Consider the following 16275-nt stretch of genomic DNA (forward strand, 5'->3'; position numbering starts at 1 on the left):
GTGTGCGCTCGGAGCAATGTTGCTTTACCGGTTACTGTATTTATGCTAGCGGAACCCGACACTTTTCTAAACAATCTATATCGTTGCCAAGATGCGCTGCGGGTTGCTGATTCAGTATTGGAAAAAAATTTGAATTATCGGCATAAACGCGACGTTCTCTCTAATCTTTTCCTGGTTCAACCAGACTAGGTGTGTTCCAAAAAGATATGCTTTTTATTCCACGGCAGTAATGCTAATAATATTTGTCCCCATCGTGTGTCGTTTCAATGTTACGCTATTTCGTTTGTGGAAGAGGATATTGGAATGGATCCGATAGAAGAATGGCTAAGAAACGGTGGCACATGGCTACTTGGGGTAAGAAGCGCCCAATAATCCAAGCCACTTTTAAAGTAACAGACATTAATTTCTTTTTGCGATAACCGGCCTTTTTAAAGAAAGCTTTAAGCCTGACATCTGGCATACTATGGGAGTATGCATTGGAGGCCCAGTGACAAATTCTGGCCCAGTCATAATATTTCTCCCTTTATCGATTAAATTGTATTTATTACTTATCAGAATATATGAAGTTCCCTTCCAGGAATGTTGCTGAAAGCACTTACCATCCCCTTATCACAAACCTGACCTTCACAAGTCAGTTGGTCCACCAGGGTGATTCAGACTCGGGCATTCTAACGTTTAGCACAATGCGATAACATAAGCCTTGGTATTTTTATTTAGCACACTGGAATTATTACGGTGTGTACATAATACAATCCTCCAACACAACAAAAAGAAGAAAAAAAAAAGAAAAACAATCGAGCAATATAATAAATGCAGTCATAAAAATATATGCTGTTTCATTTTACTCAATGTTGTCTCGTTCAGAATTTTTGCCAGGAACACTTAAGTCATTTGACAGAAAAGAAGGCACTATGTTGTAATAGTAACTAAAGTTGCTGTGGTGTAACGGGATTAAACCATGAGGAAATGATACTTATAGATCCCCTAAGATTTGCTTAACATGACAATGTAACTAATGTTTATTCTAAGTGGAACGTCGCCTCGAAAATTGCTTTGGCCCCTTTTGAAGATGCCAAAAAGTTATAAAAAAATAATTTCACGGGAATTCTAAGACGTCTGTAATTTAGACTTTGACGTTCCTTACATGCTTCTCGGACATACTGGACACCGACTAACAGCATTAGTGTGTACCTACAGCCAATCAGCTGACTGCCCTGGGCGTCTGACATTTCCAACAACCAATGGAAAATAACCTTGGCTTCTATCACCATTATTTTTAAAGTTTATTGGCTCTGTAAATGGTATTTAAATAACTAAGCCCTTCCTAAAAAATAAATATCCATCTCCGACTAAGTTTGACCTCTGACTTTTTTTTTGATCTCCGTGAAATCCTCTACAGCTCATCCCCAATTTTCGTGTTTAAATCTAGAATTTCCGACCTCACGATGGTTAAGTTGTGCATTTTGTCGCTTATCGCGGCAATCTCCCTCTCTCTGCCCAGTAAGTCGTTGGCTAGCGTGCCAATCCTTAAGAAAAGGTCGTTCAGCGTGCTTTCTAAGCGAGACAGGTCTTTTCTCAAGGTGAAGACCTTGGGTTTGAGGTCGTTGGCAAAGTGCACGGCCTGGATGACGCGGAGTCTGTCGCTTTCTAGGTTTTGGAGTTTCTCCGAGTTGTTACCGAAGTTACTCCTAAGCTCCGAAAGCCTCTTTTTTATCGCGTCTATTCTATCGGAATTTGTGTTGACGGAGTTTTTCAGCTCGGTGATACGGTCGATACTTCCGACCAACGCGTCTCCGATGCTCTGTATCGTGCTCTTCTCCAGCTTTTCGAGTTTCCTCTCCAGCTCGTTGACGGATTCCGCCAACAGAGAGATATCTGAATCCAAGCCGGATATCCGCCGTACGTCGGTCTTCACGCCGTTGATCTTCATCGATACGTCTTTGGCTATGGCGGAAGCGCTGTTCTCGATCTTGGCGATGGCTTCTTGTAGGGAGGTTATGTTCCCTTCCAGCTGGTCTCTCTTCTCCGAGACCGACTTGGACCATGTTTTGATATTGGCCATATCCTTCTGGAGCTGTTGCGCATGTTGGGAAATTTCTAGAGCCTTCAATTTCATCACTGCCTCTTCAGTCTCTTGCAGCTAAAGAACATTAGCGGTGAATTAATTAATATTAATGGAACACACAAAATATTTAAAATAATCGCATTTTCTTTATACCCAATACTTAGTTATAAACGACTTGCAGAATCGGACACATTATTACACATATAACACATTTGTATATAAAAAGGGGGAAAAAATATATTTCTACTAAATTTGTTTTAACTATTAAACAGACCGGTTTAATAAAAATAATATTTTTAGAACTAGAAATAACATTTTAAAGCCCTAAATGATCAATTTTCACTGATACTTCAGAAGAAGTCAGCAGGTCGCAGTTCACACAAAATAGTTTGGCGGAATCTAGCCGAGGATTGTTAGAATTGTAGTCCTTGATATGATGTACCTGGCGTCTGATAAATATAACTAACCGAAAGCTCAAAAAGGCTTCGTTACATCCCAGAATCAAGTGTTAAATTCCGGATTTTTGGGGGGAAACCTTCAAAACCTCAGGTTTTCTAAAAAAAAAAAAAGTAATATTAAAAAGATAATAATAATAATGCTCTAATCCAGAGCACCTGAGTGGGATCCACCATAACTGCCAATCTTTTTTGGGAGGTTTAAGCCAAATGACTGCATAGAAAATTTGAAACTGTAACACCATCTTCATCTAGAAAAAAATATATACTTGAAACAGCTTTTTAAAAAAGATTTATTGTATATTAAAACTATTTTTTTTTTATGAAAAACATATATTTGTGATAACGCAAAAGTCCATAAGCAATTTCAAAATGTGCGCAGGTTATACAGTCCGGGGGGGAGGGGGGGTTTGTTAATAACAGACAGGATGGCACAACATCATTTGCACGATTTTTAGAACGCAGATTTTGGTTTTAACCCCTTCATCGGTGGGGGGCATTGAAGAGAAGGTTCTAAGACAGGCATCTTTGACCTTGCAGTTAATAAGACCTACTTATAAGCAATGAATGATTTTGAGAGCCGCTACAGAAATGTGTGTAAAAAATGTCATTTTCGGGATTAAGGATATAGCCAGAGGGCTACATGGAGTTTACGAAGCAGACCCTTTTTCTAAGAGTGCTTAAAGGTCAGAAATAGTCAATAAAATACTGTTTAACCAAAGAACCCCTACCTTTAAAACAACAAACAAACAAAAAAAACCACATATTTGTTACAGTCCAATTAAATAGAGACTCATACAAAATAGTTAAATACTTAAATTTTAGATTTTTATTTTTTCTATAAATTTCTAAACAACTATCTTTTAAATTTGTACGTAGATCCTATCCTATTTGTTGTTTCCGTTGTTTGTATAGCGGAGAACAGGGGTTCTAGCTCTCTTGGCTCTCCATGGGCCAAGAGAGGCGGCTACCAGGTGAGAGGTGCACTATATAATATAAAATATTTATATATATATATATATATATATATATATATATATATATATATATATATATATATATATATATATATATATATATAATTAATTATAATCTATATATAATATATAATATTTTATATGTCCGACGGCTTCCCTTGTGAAGTTGCGACCACTGAGCCTTCCTTAGATGCCAAGCCCTAGTTTCAATAGCCTGCAGGCAAAGAAAGATCCTCAGCGAGGATGGCAGTAGAGGCACCAAAAATATTTCCTCTGCTAATCAAGAACAAATCATAAAATGTATATTTAACGTATAGAACCGACCGCTTATGTTCTCTCTTTAACAGTTACTTTTGCTCGGTAAAAAGTTTGAAGCCACTGGTGGGTTTGAAGACCAATTATTTTGGATCAGTGGGAGAGGAAGCCAAACATCAGATGCGTTCTGGAAAACTTTCTTTGCGAATAATGGGATGTTTTCGTTACCGATGCTGCCCGTCTGCCTATTTGGCCTTCAGCTATTTTTTTTTTTTTATGAACAATGTTTTTAAAAAGTTGAAAACGTGCCAGAAAATCATCGCTGTCACAACAGATTATCTTCATTAATATTCTGTGATAACAACACGAATCTAGAATCCCTCCCGCTGTATTGAGGTTTCGAGGTGAACCAAAAAAAAAATAAAAAATAAAATATTTATATATATATATATAATTTATTTTTAAAGCATTATTACTATTTCTGTGCTATTTATTTTACCTTGAATAAAATATAGTGGTATCCAACGCTCACATTTATCTGTAATGTTTGTATATACAGGGAGGTGAAAATAATCATACGGCGTATTTACTACCAACTCCGGCGTTAACACAACATACATGTAATATTAACATGTAATATCTGTATGAAACGCAAACCCTACGTATGAAATATGTGCTTTCTTGTACTAAAATGCGGTTGATGCGTGGGTGCGTAATAATTGCAGAAACAGAAGATCTTCAAAGAAAATAAGATATTGTTTGTAGCGATATAGACAAATAAAAAATACATCTAAGCGTCTTGTACCTATGGAATAATGTATAGGGACACACGTGTTTTCGGAGGCTCTGGGTGCACCGGACACATTACCCCCTGCTGGCCGTTTGGAACAATACTAAAATACTACCAACAATGGGAACTTAGGAACTAAATCTTCAAAAAAGAAGAAACTAACAAAAAAATCCTGAATAAAAACTTAACTTTTAATGATATGCCCGACGAGCGCCGTGATATTAGAATTAGTATAGTGCCTCAACAGCAATGAACGGGTTAAAAACACAGGTTTGTCCCCTAAGAATAGAAATTACATTCTAGCGACTGAATGCTAAGTTGATTCGACCGTGAGCACTCACACGAGTGTGAACTCGGAGCTGTGGTTTTAACCTATTCATTGCTGTTGAGGCATTAGCACTGCTCTCATCACAAGGACGTTTTCAGGGCACGTCAATGAAAGTGAAGTTTTGATTTATAAAGTTTGGTGGAGCAGGAAGAGCAGAATTATCCGAACTCCCAAGAAAAAAAGATAACGAGAAATCCCAAACAACAACAAGGTCTCTGTCTGTGAATTTTGTCACGCGCATAAAACGTTTGTTCTGAAGAAGCTGCAGCTTTAGGAGATTAGTTTTCCTCGCCGCCCGCCGGTTCGGTCTCTTCCTCTAAAACGTCCTCTGATTTTTGGTTGGGCGATGACTTCTGAGTCCTTTCCTTCAACAGCGAAATGTCGTTCTGCATTTTTAGAATGCTGTTGTCGTACTGAATGGCTTCGAGAGAATGCTGAACCTCCAGCATCTCAGAGATTACTTTCAGCAAGTTGTCCTCCGTATTAAAGACCTGGACGGTCAAGTCGTTCATCTTCTTGTCTAGATCGAGCACCTCGTTGGACACCCTGAGTAGGCCGCGAACGCCGCTTTCGATGCTCGGCAAATGTTTGATGCATTCCTCCAGTTTTGGTTGAAACTCCACCATGTTCTGGTTTATCTCCTTATTGACGTCGATCAGATCGCTCTGCTGCTTCTCCAGCCCCTCGATAACTTTGGTGTCCCAGTCCAGCTGCTCTTTGAGGTGGGAAAGCTCTTCTTCCTCCTGGTTTCTTACCGTTCTCACGTTCCTCTTGGTGCTATCTTCCATTTCTTTCAGTTTCTCAGACAGAACCTTCAGCGTGTGGTCGGCAGCATTGATTTTCCCGGTGGCCTGGTTGTGCAAGACCTTTGCCTCGGACTTCAACGATCGCGTGTCCTCGTTCAGCTGATCCAGACTTTTCTTCCACATATCGGTGATGTTCTGGAATCTGGAACTGACAAGCTGCATTTTTCTAGACAGCTGTTGTTCGTCCTTTTGGATGCCGTCTACGTCGCTGTGGACACTCGACAGCTGCTGTTGTAACTGGGCGAGTACGGAAGACGAAGAGCTGGCTTCTGCCAAGGTGTCTTCAGTAGACGAAAGCTGTATTGGTAACACAAAAACGCCCAGGTGCTTAGTGTGTAACAAAGAAGCGGAAGGTTTACATCTTTAAAATTACACGTATGTTTGTATGACCCTGGCTTTGCGTGTTTGAAATTTGTATAAGAATTCTCTGATGAATTCCTGTCTATGGAAAATAAACAATGTATGGACATTTGACCGAAGACTAACACCACCTTATTCACAGATTATTTATTAGCCATATTGACTTGAAACACAGACTTTGATGGTAATTTTTAATATTTATTTTAAGGCTTTTGTGGAATACCGATAATGATCTTTCTTGGCGTGGCCTAAATCATGGAGCTTCATTTCCTTGGCCTCTCGAGCAAACAGGCTCGTTGAACGGAGTCACATCATATAAATGTATCCATTCTATGTTGGCCCTTTGTGATCTGTTTGCTCTTAGACTTAACGAACCAAAATACAAACGAACACCCGCCACGTTGACTCCGGCGCGACGACAAAAAGCATTTCCTGGCTTTCTGATTGGTCGCTGAAGCAGGTAATTATTTTTTTCTCATTGTTCTTTGGGAGCCGGAGGGCAGAAGGCTGCCTCCATCTAACTCAGGTGTCTGCTCTCAGTGACAATGAAGTATTGAGGGACTCGTAACAACTTCGTCTGACTTTGATTCCCAATACTCTCCCCATCAAAATTTAGCAAAACACTTGAGAGAGTGGGGTCTTACCATAGCAAAAGAGTAGTCTAGACATGGACCTTTTTTGTTTGTTGTGCTTAGAGGTCTTCCACCATCCCCTTGGCAAAGCCCATGAAGGTTAGGGGACACTTTGGGATTGATGGTTTTATTATTGGGGAAACTTGGATCTCATATTGCAGGGGTGTCCAACCTGCGGCCCTCCAGCTGCTGCAGGACTACATCTCCCATACTCCTCAGCCAGCCCCTTAGCTGAAAGAGCATTGTGGGAGATGTAGTCCTGCAGCAGCTGGAGTGCCGCAGGTTGGACACCCCTGTCATATTGGCTTAAGACAGGTCTCGGTGAAATGAGCAAACATTTCAGAAGATCCTGAGTGGGAACTCACCATAATTGAGATTTTGACTTAATAAAGGAAGCATGAGCACCCTAGTACCCCATGGTTAGAAACCTATGAGGTCACACATAGAGGGCTTCTCCTGGGTTCCCCTTCCCCTGGATGCTCTTATCTTGCATCATATTTGGTTCTTGTACTCTACATAAGTTTCTAGGATTGTTACTGTGTAAATCTCTGGACTCTGAGTCACAAATACATCTTAATCTGAGTGCTGTAAGTAGAACATTTCCCAGAAAGATACAGACAGATGGTTTCAGAGAAGGTATGAGGTCAGCAGCAAGCGTAAGCCCAATAAGCCTCTTACACAAGACTATCTGCATTAAATTATTATTATATTCGACAACCTTAGGTGAAAATGGACAAATATCACAGAAGGGGGAACCGTGACACAACATACAAATAATCACACAAATATTAAACATTCTAGTCTGTCCCGTTTCTTCAGGTTGACTTGCGGAGTTGTTACGTTTGATGTCAGGAGGAGGGGGAACGTGTTATCTGCCTATTCCGGCACAATGTTTGACATTTATCCCCAATCCCAACATTCACGCCTGTAAAACACACAGAAGAGCACCCTGGAAGAGATCACGGCATCTTAGAAGGTCATGATTAACCCACGATCACCCATGATCCTCTAATAAAGGCTCTAATAAATCACAACCACAGATAGACTTACTGGGTACTGGGACTTTAGGGTTAGTTAGTCTGTATCCCTCCCTCTGGATATTACTAGACAGGGTCTAGGCCAGGGGTGTCCAACCTGCGGCCCTCATCTCCCATACTCCTCAGCCAGCCCCTTAGCTGAAAGAGCATTATGGGAGAGGTAGTCCTGCAGCAGCTGGAGGGCCGCAGGTTGGACACCCCTGGTCTAGGCACTGACAAGGCGTATAGGATTAGACCACCAAGGGTTATTTGATAAGATCTTAGGGTTTAGGGTCCATCAATGTAGTTTTATGGGTTTAGGGAGCAGCACCCAGGGGTGTAATGTTGTCTCAGTATTACTGTCCTGTCCAGATAACGCTTAGGGAGGCGCTAGTTGTTTTCCAATGTGTTATATATGGATCTTATTAAATGTTATTATTGGGTAGGGTTGTTCTCATTAACCCCTGATTATCCCGCCTTCACATTGGGATTAGCCTAAAACTTGACGCTAATGTGCTTCAGAGATGTGGGTTGAACATTAGAAAGCACAGATAAAGCGCATATAACACAGATATTAGGCAGACATCAGCGCCCTGGTACGTGGAGCTCTGCGGCACATTTAAAAGATTTAAAAGATGGATTCAAATCCAATGCACCATGAATGAGACACCCCAAACACATGAGCTACTTCTATAGGCTCTGATGAACAGAAGGAAAAGTGGCCAACAGCCTGATAACGGGGGTAGTCTTATCGGTCCACCGGTGAGCACAGAAAGGATCCAGCAATTCAAGTAACATATGTTCAGACTGCCACCTCATGGCCATATGTTGAACTGCAGGAAGAAAAAACTACCGTAGTTCCTGAAATACTAGGAAGGTGTTAAAGGGAACCAGCTGGGGAGAGGGTTGGTGGATAGGCAGACCCTATGTAGCAAAATTGGGGGCAGATCAATATGTTGGGGAGGTTGGAGAGATCAAGGGTCTACCTTGTAACCAGAGCGCTTACACTAGGGAGGTATGTGCAGGAATGGCTGAACCTCCATTTTATGGGGGCTTCGTCTGAGGTTGTTATACCCCGGTGTTTTGTAGAAAGGACGATGGCCACAGAGGTAGGTGGCGAGGTGGCTGGGTCACTGCCCGTGGCCGGAATGCACCAACCAAGGGGAGGGTGCTGCCCCGTCGCAAATACACTAATTAAAATTAACCACAGCCTGTGGTTTTTTTTGTCTGTCAATCAGCATAATATTTTTGGAGATATTTAGTTAAACTTTTAGAAGCTGGGATGGAGGCAGCCTGTGGCAGAACTAACATTATTTAATCAAGTTCCTGTCCTGAAGTTCTCTCCCTTCCTGCCCCAATTCTTACAATGGCTGCCTGAACCAATCAACAACAATCAGCAACTTAACAACAGGGGGGGTATTGAACCGCAAAATATGGGATTTGGCAAAAGTGACTGTAAAACACTACCTGTGGGAATAGAAGAATGAGCATTCCGCCGATCTGGTTATCCTCGTGATTTCATATAACATCATCATTTTAAAATGACCATATATGGTAAAGAAGACTTTAAAAATATATATAAATATATATATTTACCTTTCCAAAAATAAGTTTGATTTTGTCCTCCAGCTCTTCTAACGCCCCTGATCTTGTCTGAAGCGACTGGTACTTGGTTTCGAGGATGGAAAAGTTTTGAGACTGCTGATACACAAGCCTAAAACAAAACAGGAGTGAATGTTTATATATATATATAGTATTGCATCACCATTTAGGTGACATACAACCTTCCTGGGGGGAAAAAGGTAACTTTGTGCTCCTTTTTTTATATAAATATGATTTTTTGACTGAATAATATTTTTTTTTTTATATTGTAACATTTTTCAGAATTTTTCCAGACTTTTTCTTGATATTTTTAGTATTGCGGAGTGCAGCTAGAATTTCTCTTTTGCGTTTACCGTTAACTCTAACCTTGACGTAAATAACCAATGATTTAGTGAATATCATCGACAAAGAAAGAAATAAAATAAAAACTTTTGACGCATCCGGGCGCTCCCGCCATCACATGATCCTTAATCCATATGACAGCTGCGTGGTCCCTTTAAGTTTTCACGTTGTCCCTTTTGCCAATGCATGGGGTCTTAGGGCGTCTTACTAGAGACCCTCGTTTTACACTTGTGATGAGACTCATACTGCAGAAAAGTTTGAGATCTCATGTTCTAGATCTCTTGTGCCATTACATGGGAAAAATCTCCATCCATGTATCAGTCTGACCCAACCACAAGGGCAGCCTAGAACCGAAATCCGAGGCACGTTTCCCCTGCATGAGGGACCCAACAACCCAGACGTACGTATCGGCCTTCATGGGCATCGTCGGTGGGGTCCGCTTGGTGTCCCTCCAGACTCTATGAGCAATAAAGTGTGTCTGATAATCAATCGAGAACACAATGGAACTGCGTGACCCCGACAATCTGCCTCTTCACCCCGAGACTGGGGCAAAACCCCCTCAGATTATGGGTCAAATCATGTTTATTTTTAACTTTAACATTAATCACAGGTTTTCTTTCCATTTAAGGTTGAAAAATATAAACGTAAAAAAAATATCTTTTAAACTTAAGTGAAGTAAACGTGATTAACCCGTATATATATATTATATATATATGAATTAAGGGATAATCAGGAAGGTGGCCGTTTCTATTAAACATTATTTTTTGGCATCCGATCGAACGGAAAATATTGGAATCGTTATTTTTAACCTGTGTGTTTCCTAAATTCAGTCTGCAATTTTTAGGTTCATTCAAGAGCCCCCCAAATATCAGACGACCCATTTAATTTCCCTAAACAAATTCTCATACTTCATATTGGGAGGTTTAGCTCCAATATTTTGACAAGTTTGTACAGCGCTCGGGAATACGATGGCGATATATATGATAATTATTATGATTTTATATCAATTTTCATTAACATTTGCACTGACAGAGCTTTCAGATGCGGACGGGTATATTATTACACTTGGTGCGGATACATATATATTATATATGTTGCGCAAACACAGCATAAGAGGAGGCAAGACAAGAGGAGATGCAGGAAAGGAGACAGGGACACGGAAGCGAAGAAGAAGGTAGCCTATACCATGTGTGTTTAAATCCCCTCGTTGTATTAGCCTCTACCGCTTCCACTGGGAGGCTGTTCCACCTATATACCACCCAATACTACAGACCTTTAGCCAGAAAAAAAGCAAAATGCAGTTATTTTGTTATAGGCATAAAAAACAACAAGGGATTAAATCTTACCATGTCAAAGCTCCGCAGGCGGCCACGCAGATCAGGCACAGGAGTGTTCTGACGTCCACGCCACCGGACCCACTGACCGATGAATCCGGATCACTCTTCCGTGCCCGCTGCCCTGAGGATGGGGCACTTTGCTGGGCATCTTTAACGTCCTTACCCGACGATCCTTTCTTCCTCTGCTTCACTTCATTAGACATCATACAGAGCGTTGCAACAATCTATCTACAGAAATGAATCCCTCGCTACGTAAATATTATCTATGCATAAAGGCCTTTAGCTACACTTCTAGTGCTATAATATAAAACATTGCAACAGTGTAACAAGAAAACAGACTACAACCTAATGCTACAAAGTTGCATAAAAACTATGTTGCCAAAATTAATGAATGTTAATTTATTAATAAGGAGCCTCCTGAGCTGTCCTATGCAGGGGTTAATCCGTAGCCACCTCCCAGGCTCAGCACCGGCTCCCTGCCTATGTGGCATCCAGACAAACCCACACTGTCCCAAAATACTTCGCTGGACGGGAGAAGGACCATCCTGCTACGGAAGCCCTGCTGGGACAAACCAAGAGCTACGCGTTTTCTAAAACCAGCCATACGCTAACCCCTCTACTAATATAAACAACATAATACAATAACATAATTAATATATTATTAATATATATATAATACTTAATATATATAGTCAATGAACGTTTTATGAATACTACGCTAATATACACGTATCCAGAAGTCATTGATACGGAAAATTGGTTTAATTACTAAAGGCTTCATTGCAGAGGCTCCAGGAGCCGAATATTATTTTCTCATATCTGATTATATGACTATAACATTCTGGAATATTGGGGGGCGCTCACTGACAGCCCAGCAAATGAATGACTGAATCTACAAAAGCCATCTTTGATTAGGGCAGCTTATTTGGCAATTGGTGATTAAAAATAAAAAAAGGTAACAAGTGACTGAAGAAAAATAATATCTCTTGCATTAATATGCAATGTTAAACAGAATTAAATATACACCCACCCTGTATGCAAAGGGCAGAGGTACTTTGCCCACTTCAAACATGGTTGTTCAGGGCCTGCTTAGTGCTAGCGGATGAAGGCTGAAAGAGGCGGAACGTTCGTTTAGCTGCGGGTGGAGCAGCCGGACGGCTGATGCTGTGGGACCGCTGCTCTCTCCATGTGTTTGTGTTGCAGAGGGTAGACACATGGAGGTTTTAGCTGAAGAGTTTGGGAATCTCTCCAAGGAGCAGCTTGCTGCACCCATTGATACCGTGGAGGTGAGGGGGGAAGACTTTCCTCAGAGCAGCACGAAGGGTTTTGGAAAATGAGTAGTGTTTATGCCATGTGAAGGCTTAGGGTACCATATGTATGTTATATATATATATATATATATCACCATGATATTCACATTTCAATATATAATATCATTATTGTGTCCCTGGCTGTTAGGTTAAATGTTTATTTTTTTGTCCCCAGCTAAGAGTAATCTGAGATCTGATCTTATATTCCGGTGTATACATACCAGATATGTATTTGATGTCATGTAGAGACCTATGACGTCATGATGAAGGCTTAGGAGTGTGATGTGTTAACTGTGGAAAGCAAATTTGCCCACGAGGATATCTTTATTGGCTAATGGATTACAAGCTTTTGTAACTACTTGGTTTTCTTCATGCTACGCTGGAAGAAGAGACTTATGTAGTCTTGGAAGCTTGTGACCTGTTACTCTACAGTTAGCCAATAAAGATGTCATCATTGACGTTATTTGTCTTGATCATGTAAGAAAATATGTATAAAAAAAATGTATATTTAAAGTTATTATTGTTTTATATAGTGCCATCAAATTCCGTAACGCTGCGACATAGTCATGTCACTGCGTCATTTTGTAGGATAAGGGCTGAGTTGGACGCTTCCACGAGGCTGGTGATTCCTTTGTACATTTTAACCCTGCCAGGGTCATCCACGGAATGCATCAAGCTTCAGGGGGCAAATCATTTTTTTAGGGGTATGGGGTGGCTACCCTCTAGGGTCTTAAAAAACAATTTCCCATTAACAGGTTTGTCTTTTGGTGGCAACACGTAGTCCCAGAAGACAGCATGGACCCCTGGGGCCATCAGTGATCGGATACATTTGTGCGGGTATTCTGACGACCTGCCCTTTTTGAGGTACATTGAGGACTGGAGTTTAGACTCTCTTGTTCTCCTCTTTTTGAAACTTCCACGGAAGATGTTCTCTTATCACAAATGGCAAACCAAAGAGGATCAATGGAAGTCAAGAGCTGGAAAACCAAGTGACAATAACAGAAACTCAGTAAATGAGTTGTCTCGGGCATCAGTCTAACAGCCTTTAATGGGGAATATCAAACTCCGAGTACTTTAGTTGTTAGAATTAATGGGTTCACAAGAACAGTCTGGCACTGATGTACATTTAATGAACTAGAAATCTACAGAAAATCTCCCCCCAATATTCATTAGTCAGGGCCAGTTTGGTTTGGTGTCTCGAAATAGAATGCTGTATGTGATTTACGCCTTGAGAAAGATCTTGAACATCTTTGCCAAATGCTGGCCTGTGAACACCACAGAAAACCTTAACAGAATTCAGCCCCTTATCCAATCCATCATGAAGGAATGACCTGACGTTCTTCTGTTAAACCCTTTCACCCCTAAATTAAATTATCCGTACAGCATTGCTAATGTTAGAAGACTTGAGAGCCATTCCATCAAAGCTAGTATCTCCGGGTTGTGGTGAAGGATTGGAGCTGGAGAGAGAAGATCCCATAATAGTTTTTTCTGACATGAAAGTTGGATTTGACAGCCAGCGTGGAACAATCAGAAGCCGTCGTCTCGAATATTTATGATGGGGGAGAAGAGGGAAGACTTATAGATGCGCAGATTTCCAAGAAGTTGTTGGAGTGACTATGATATGCTTTTGAGACGTGACATCGGGGACAACACATCACTGCTTTATGATGTTTATTGATCGCGTACTCCATCACCGCATCACAAACCTTACGGTGTCCCGTTCCGCTATCCTCCGTAGTGTGCTTTTCAGAATAATCGTGTTACGTGTGACCCAATCCTTTCCCGCATTTGCTTCTTTAACTGTAACTTGGAATCTGGGCACCTGGGGGAAGTTCAGATGTGAAGCCATCACTGATGTCCTGTCTGCTTGTGGAAGCTTGAGTGTCCCCCTCGCTTTTTGGCACCTGGCCTAGCTGCCCCTGTGGCCCCCGTGGAAGTTTTGACCCTGGTTTTCCATGGCAGCTCCCACTGGAGTATTCAAGTTTTCGTCCAGTCACTAGTTAGTTACCCACGTAAAGTGTCCAAAGAGGGTTGACCTCTTAGAATGTTAATAAATATCTTGAGATCCAAAATAGCCATCTAGGACTCTTCTGGACTCTTTGAAACAAACTTTAATAAAGAAAACACTGGAGTGTCCGTTGGAAGTCAGTGCTGTAAATGTCATCCTGAATTGCTGGTTCTACATCAACGTGGGGGAGATACTCGGTACCTGGCTGACCACAAAGAACAACCATTTTATACAATTTCACCCATTTTTCTTTTCTTTTCAGGAAAAATGGAAACTACTGCCAGCTTTTTTGAAGGTAAACACTTATTATACTCATTCTACCTCCCTCCTAGCTCTTAACATATGCACAGATACGTGCTGGTCAGTAGAATGGAGAAGCAACTTGGCCATTTGGTAAACCCCCTTTTTCTTGGGTTAGGAGTGGAAAAGTGACATAACTCGGGTCCTTGTGTGGACGCCGTGTCCGCATTAGTGTATTTTCTTTTACATTTTTTAACCATTTCTCTCTGGGATTATGTTATACCAGGGGAATTTCTGTAGACTTAAGTCTTGCTAATGGCATCTTCTTGCTTTTGCCAGGTGAAAGGACTCGTGAAGCAACACATAGACTCCTTCAATTATTTCATCAATGTTGAGGTAAGGACTTTTCCACCCAGTGTGCGTTAGGACTATTTCGGTTTTAGGGTTGCCATTGAGCTCAAACAGTGACATTTCAGGTGTCTGTGTCCAGCTTTGAAGTGGCTTAGGACCACTCAGTAAAGGAACTATAGGTGGGCAAAATACCCTCACGGCAGTTACAGCAGGGAACCCTTACTGGGCAGTTGATGTGACATCAAATTGACTTTTCATGCCACCCTGCATGCATGATTGGCAACAGAACCAGACAGCCAGTTGGTGCCCTTCCCTTATGTCACATGACTACAGGCTAGAATTACGCGGTCGCTAAAGTTTGGGTTGGTTGGAGAACTTCTGATGAGTGTAATATGGATATTTTACAGTAAGAGGCGTATGACCTTTCTAGATCCAGCAGAGTATCTAGAACGGTTGAATCTCCACTACTGTTCAAAAGTTTGGGGTCCCCAGCTGTTTTCCTAGAGAACAAGGAGGTTTCTGGCGGTAACATAATTGCAAAAAAATGGGTTTTCTAACGATTAATTAGCCTTTTAAACTTAAACTTGGATCAGCGAACCCGACGTGCCATTGGAACTTTTGATTTTTTTAAATTTTTTTTAGATTAAGAAAATAATGAAAGCAAATGAGAAAGTAGTAAGCGACGCAGACCCGATGTGGTACTTAAAGTAAGTATAATTCACATCCTAACACCAGAACATTTCAGATTGAGTTACTTATGACAAAGGCACATCTATCTGAGATCCTTGGGTAGGATGGGAATATCGTTTGTATGAGTTAGAAGCGCATATTTGTCATTGGAACACTTTATTTCTTCTAGGTACCTTAATATTTATGTGGGTGTTCCCGATGTTGAAGAAAGTTTTAATGTAACCCGACCAGTGTCACCCCACGAGGTTAGTATCTTTTGGTTATGCGGGGATGGGTGCTGTTGAGTGCGCATGAATGAATAAACTCAAAAGCAGTATATTAATATGCATTTTGGTTCTGAAATGTCTGTCTTTGATCAATTTTTAAAACTTCCTCCTGGTTAATGGTTTAACTTCTGCCCACCGTCATGTGTTAAGTTTATTTTGGGGGGGGGGGTTCCCTTAATATTGGCCATGTAACATTCGGCAAGTAAATCTAACACTTTTTCCATATCCTTTTAGTGCCGTCTCAGAGACATGACCTATTGCGCATCAATAACCGTAGATATTGAATACACCAGAGGAAGCCAGCGAGTTATTCGTAACGCTTTACCTATTGGCAGGTAACGGCTGGCAAACTTCAAACGCATTGCCACAATGTATCATTTACATTTAATTTAACATAGAATTTGACAGATCAGACCCATTTAGTCTGCCCCCTTAATCAGTCGTT

The 16275-nt window shown here is 41.0% G+C and overlaps 2 protein-coding genes across 3 annotated transcripts in view; one reads left to right on the forward strand and one right to left on the reverse strand.

Moving 5' to 3' along the window:
- Positions 1-1287: 1287 nt before the first annotated feature.
- Positions 1288-11482, reverse strand: IKBIP (IKBKB interacting protein). 2 transcript variants are annotated; one of them, XM_053465667.1, is made up of 3 exons: positions 10975-11482; positions 9281-9398; positions 1288-2140 (listed from the first exon to the last, which is right to left on the reverse strand). In XM_053465667.1, the coding sequence occupies exons 1-3, from the start codon at positions 11169-11171 to the stop codon at positions 1394-1396; spliced, it is 1062 nt and encodes a 353-aa protein (XP_053321642.1). In that variant the 5' UTR covers positions 11172-11482; the 3' UTR covers positions 1288-1393. The 2 variants fall into 2 exon arrangements, with proteins under 2 accessions (XP_053321642.1, XP_053321640.1); XM_053465665.1 differs by lacking the exon at positions 1288-2140 and adding an exon at positions 4997-5973.
- Positions 11483-12102: 620 nt separating this feature from the next.
- Positions 12103-16275, forward strand: part of POLR3B (RNA polymerase III subunit B) — a 31234-nt gene continuing 27061 nt past the window's right edge. Inside the window, exons 1-6 of the mRNA XM_053465643.1 lie at positions 12103-12251; positions 14546-14578; positions 14863-14919; positions 15517-15581; positions 15734-15809; positions 16065-16165. Coding sequence (XP_053321618.1) covers positions 12180-12251; positions 14546-14578; positions 14863-14919; positions 15517-15581; positions 15734-15809; positions 16065-16165 — 404 coding nt within the window. The 5' untranslated portion in view covers positions 12103-12179. The remainder of the gene's footprint in view (positions 12252-14545; positions 14579-14862; positions 14920-15516; positions 15582-15733; positions 15810-16064; positions 16166-16275) is intronic.

This window comes from Spea bombifrons, chromosome 4 (genome assembly GCF_027358695.1).
Source record: "Spea bombifrons isolate aSpeBom1 chromosome 4, aSpeBom1.2.pri, whole genome shotgun sequence".
Lineage (NCBI taxonomy): Eukaryota > Metazoa > Chordata > Amphibia > Anura > Pelobatidae > Spea > Spea bombifrons.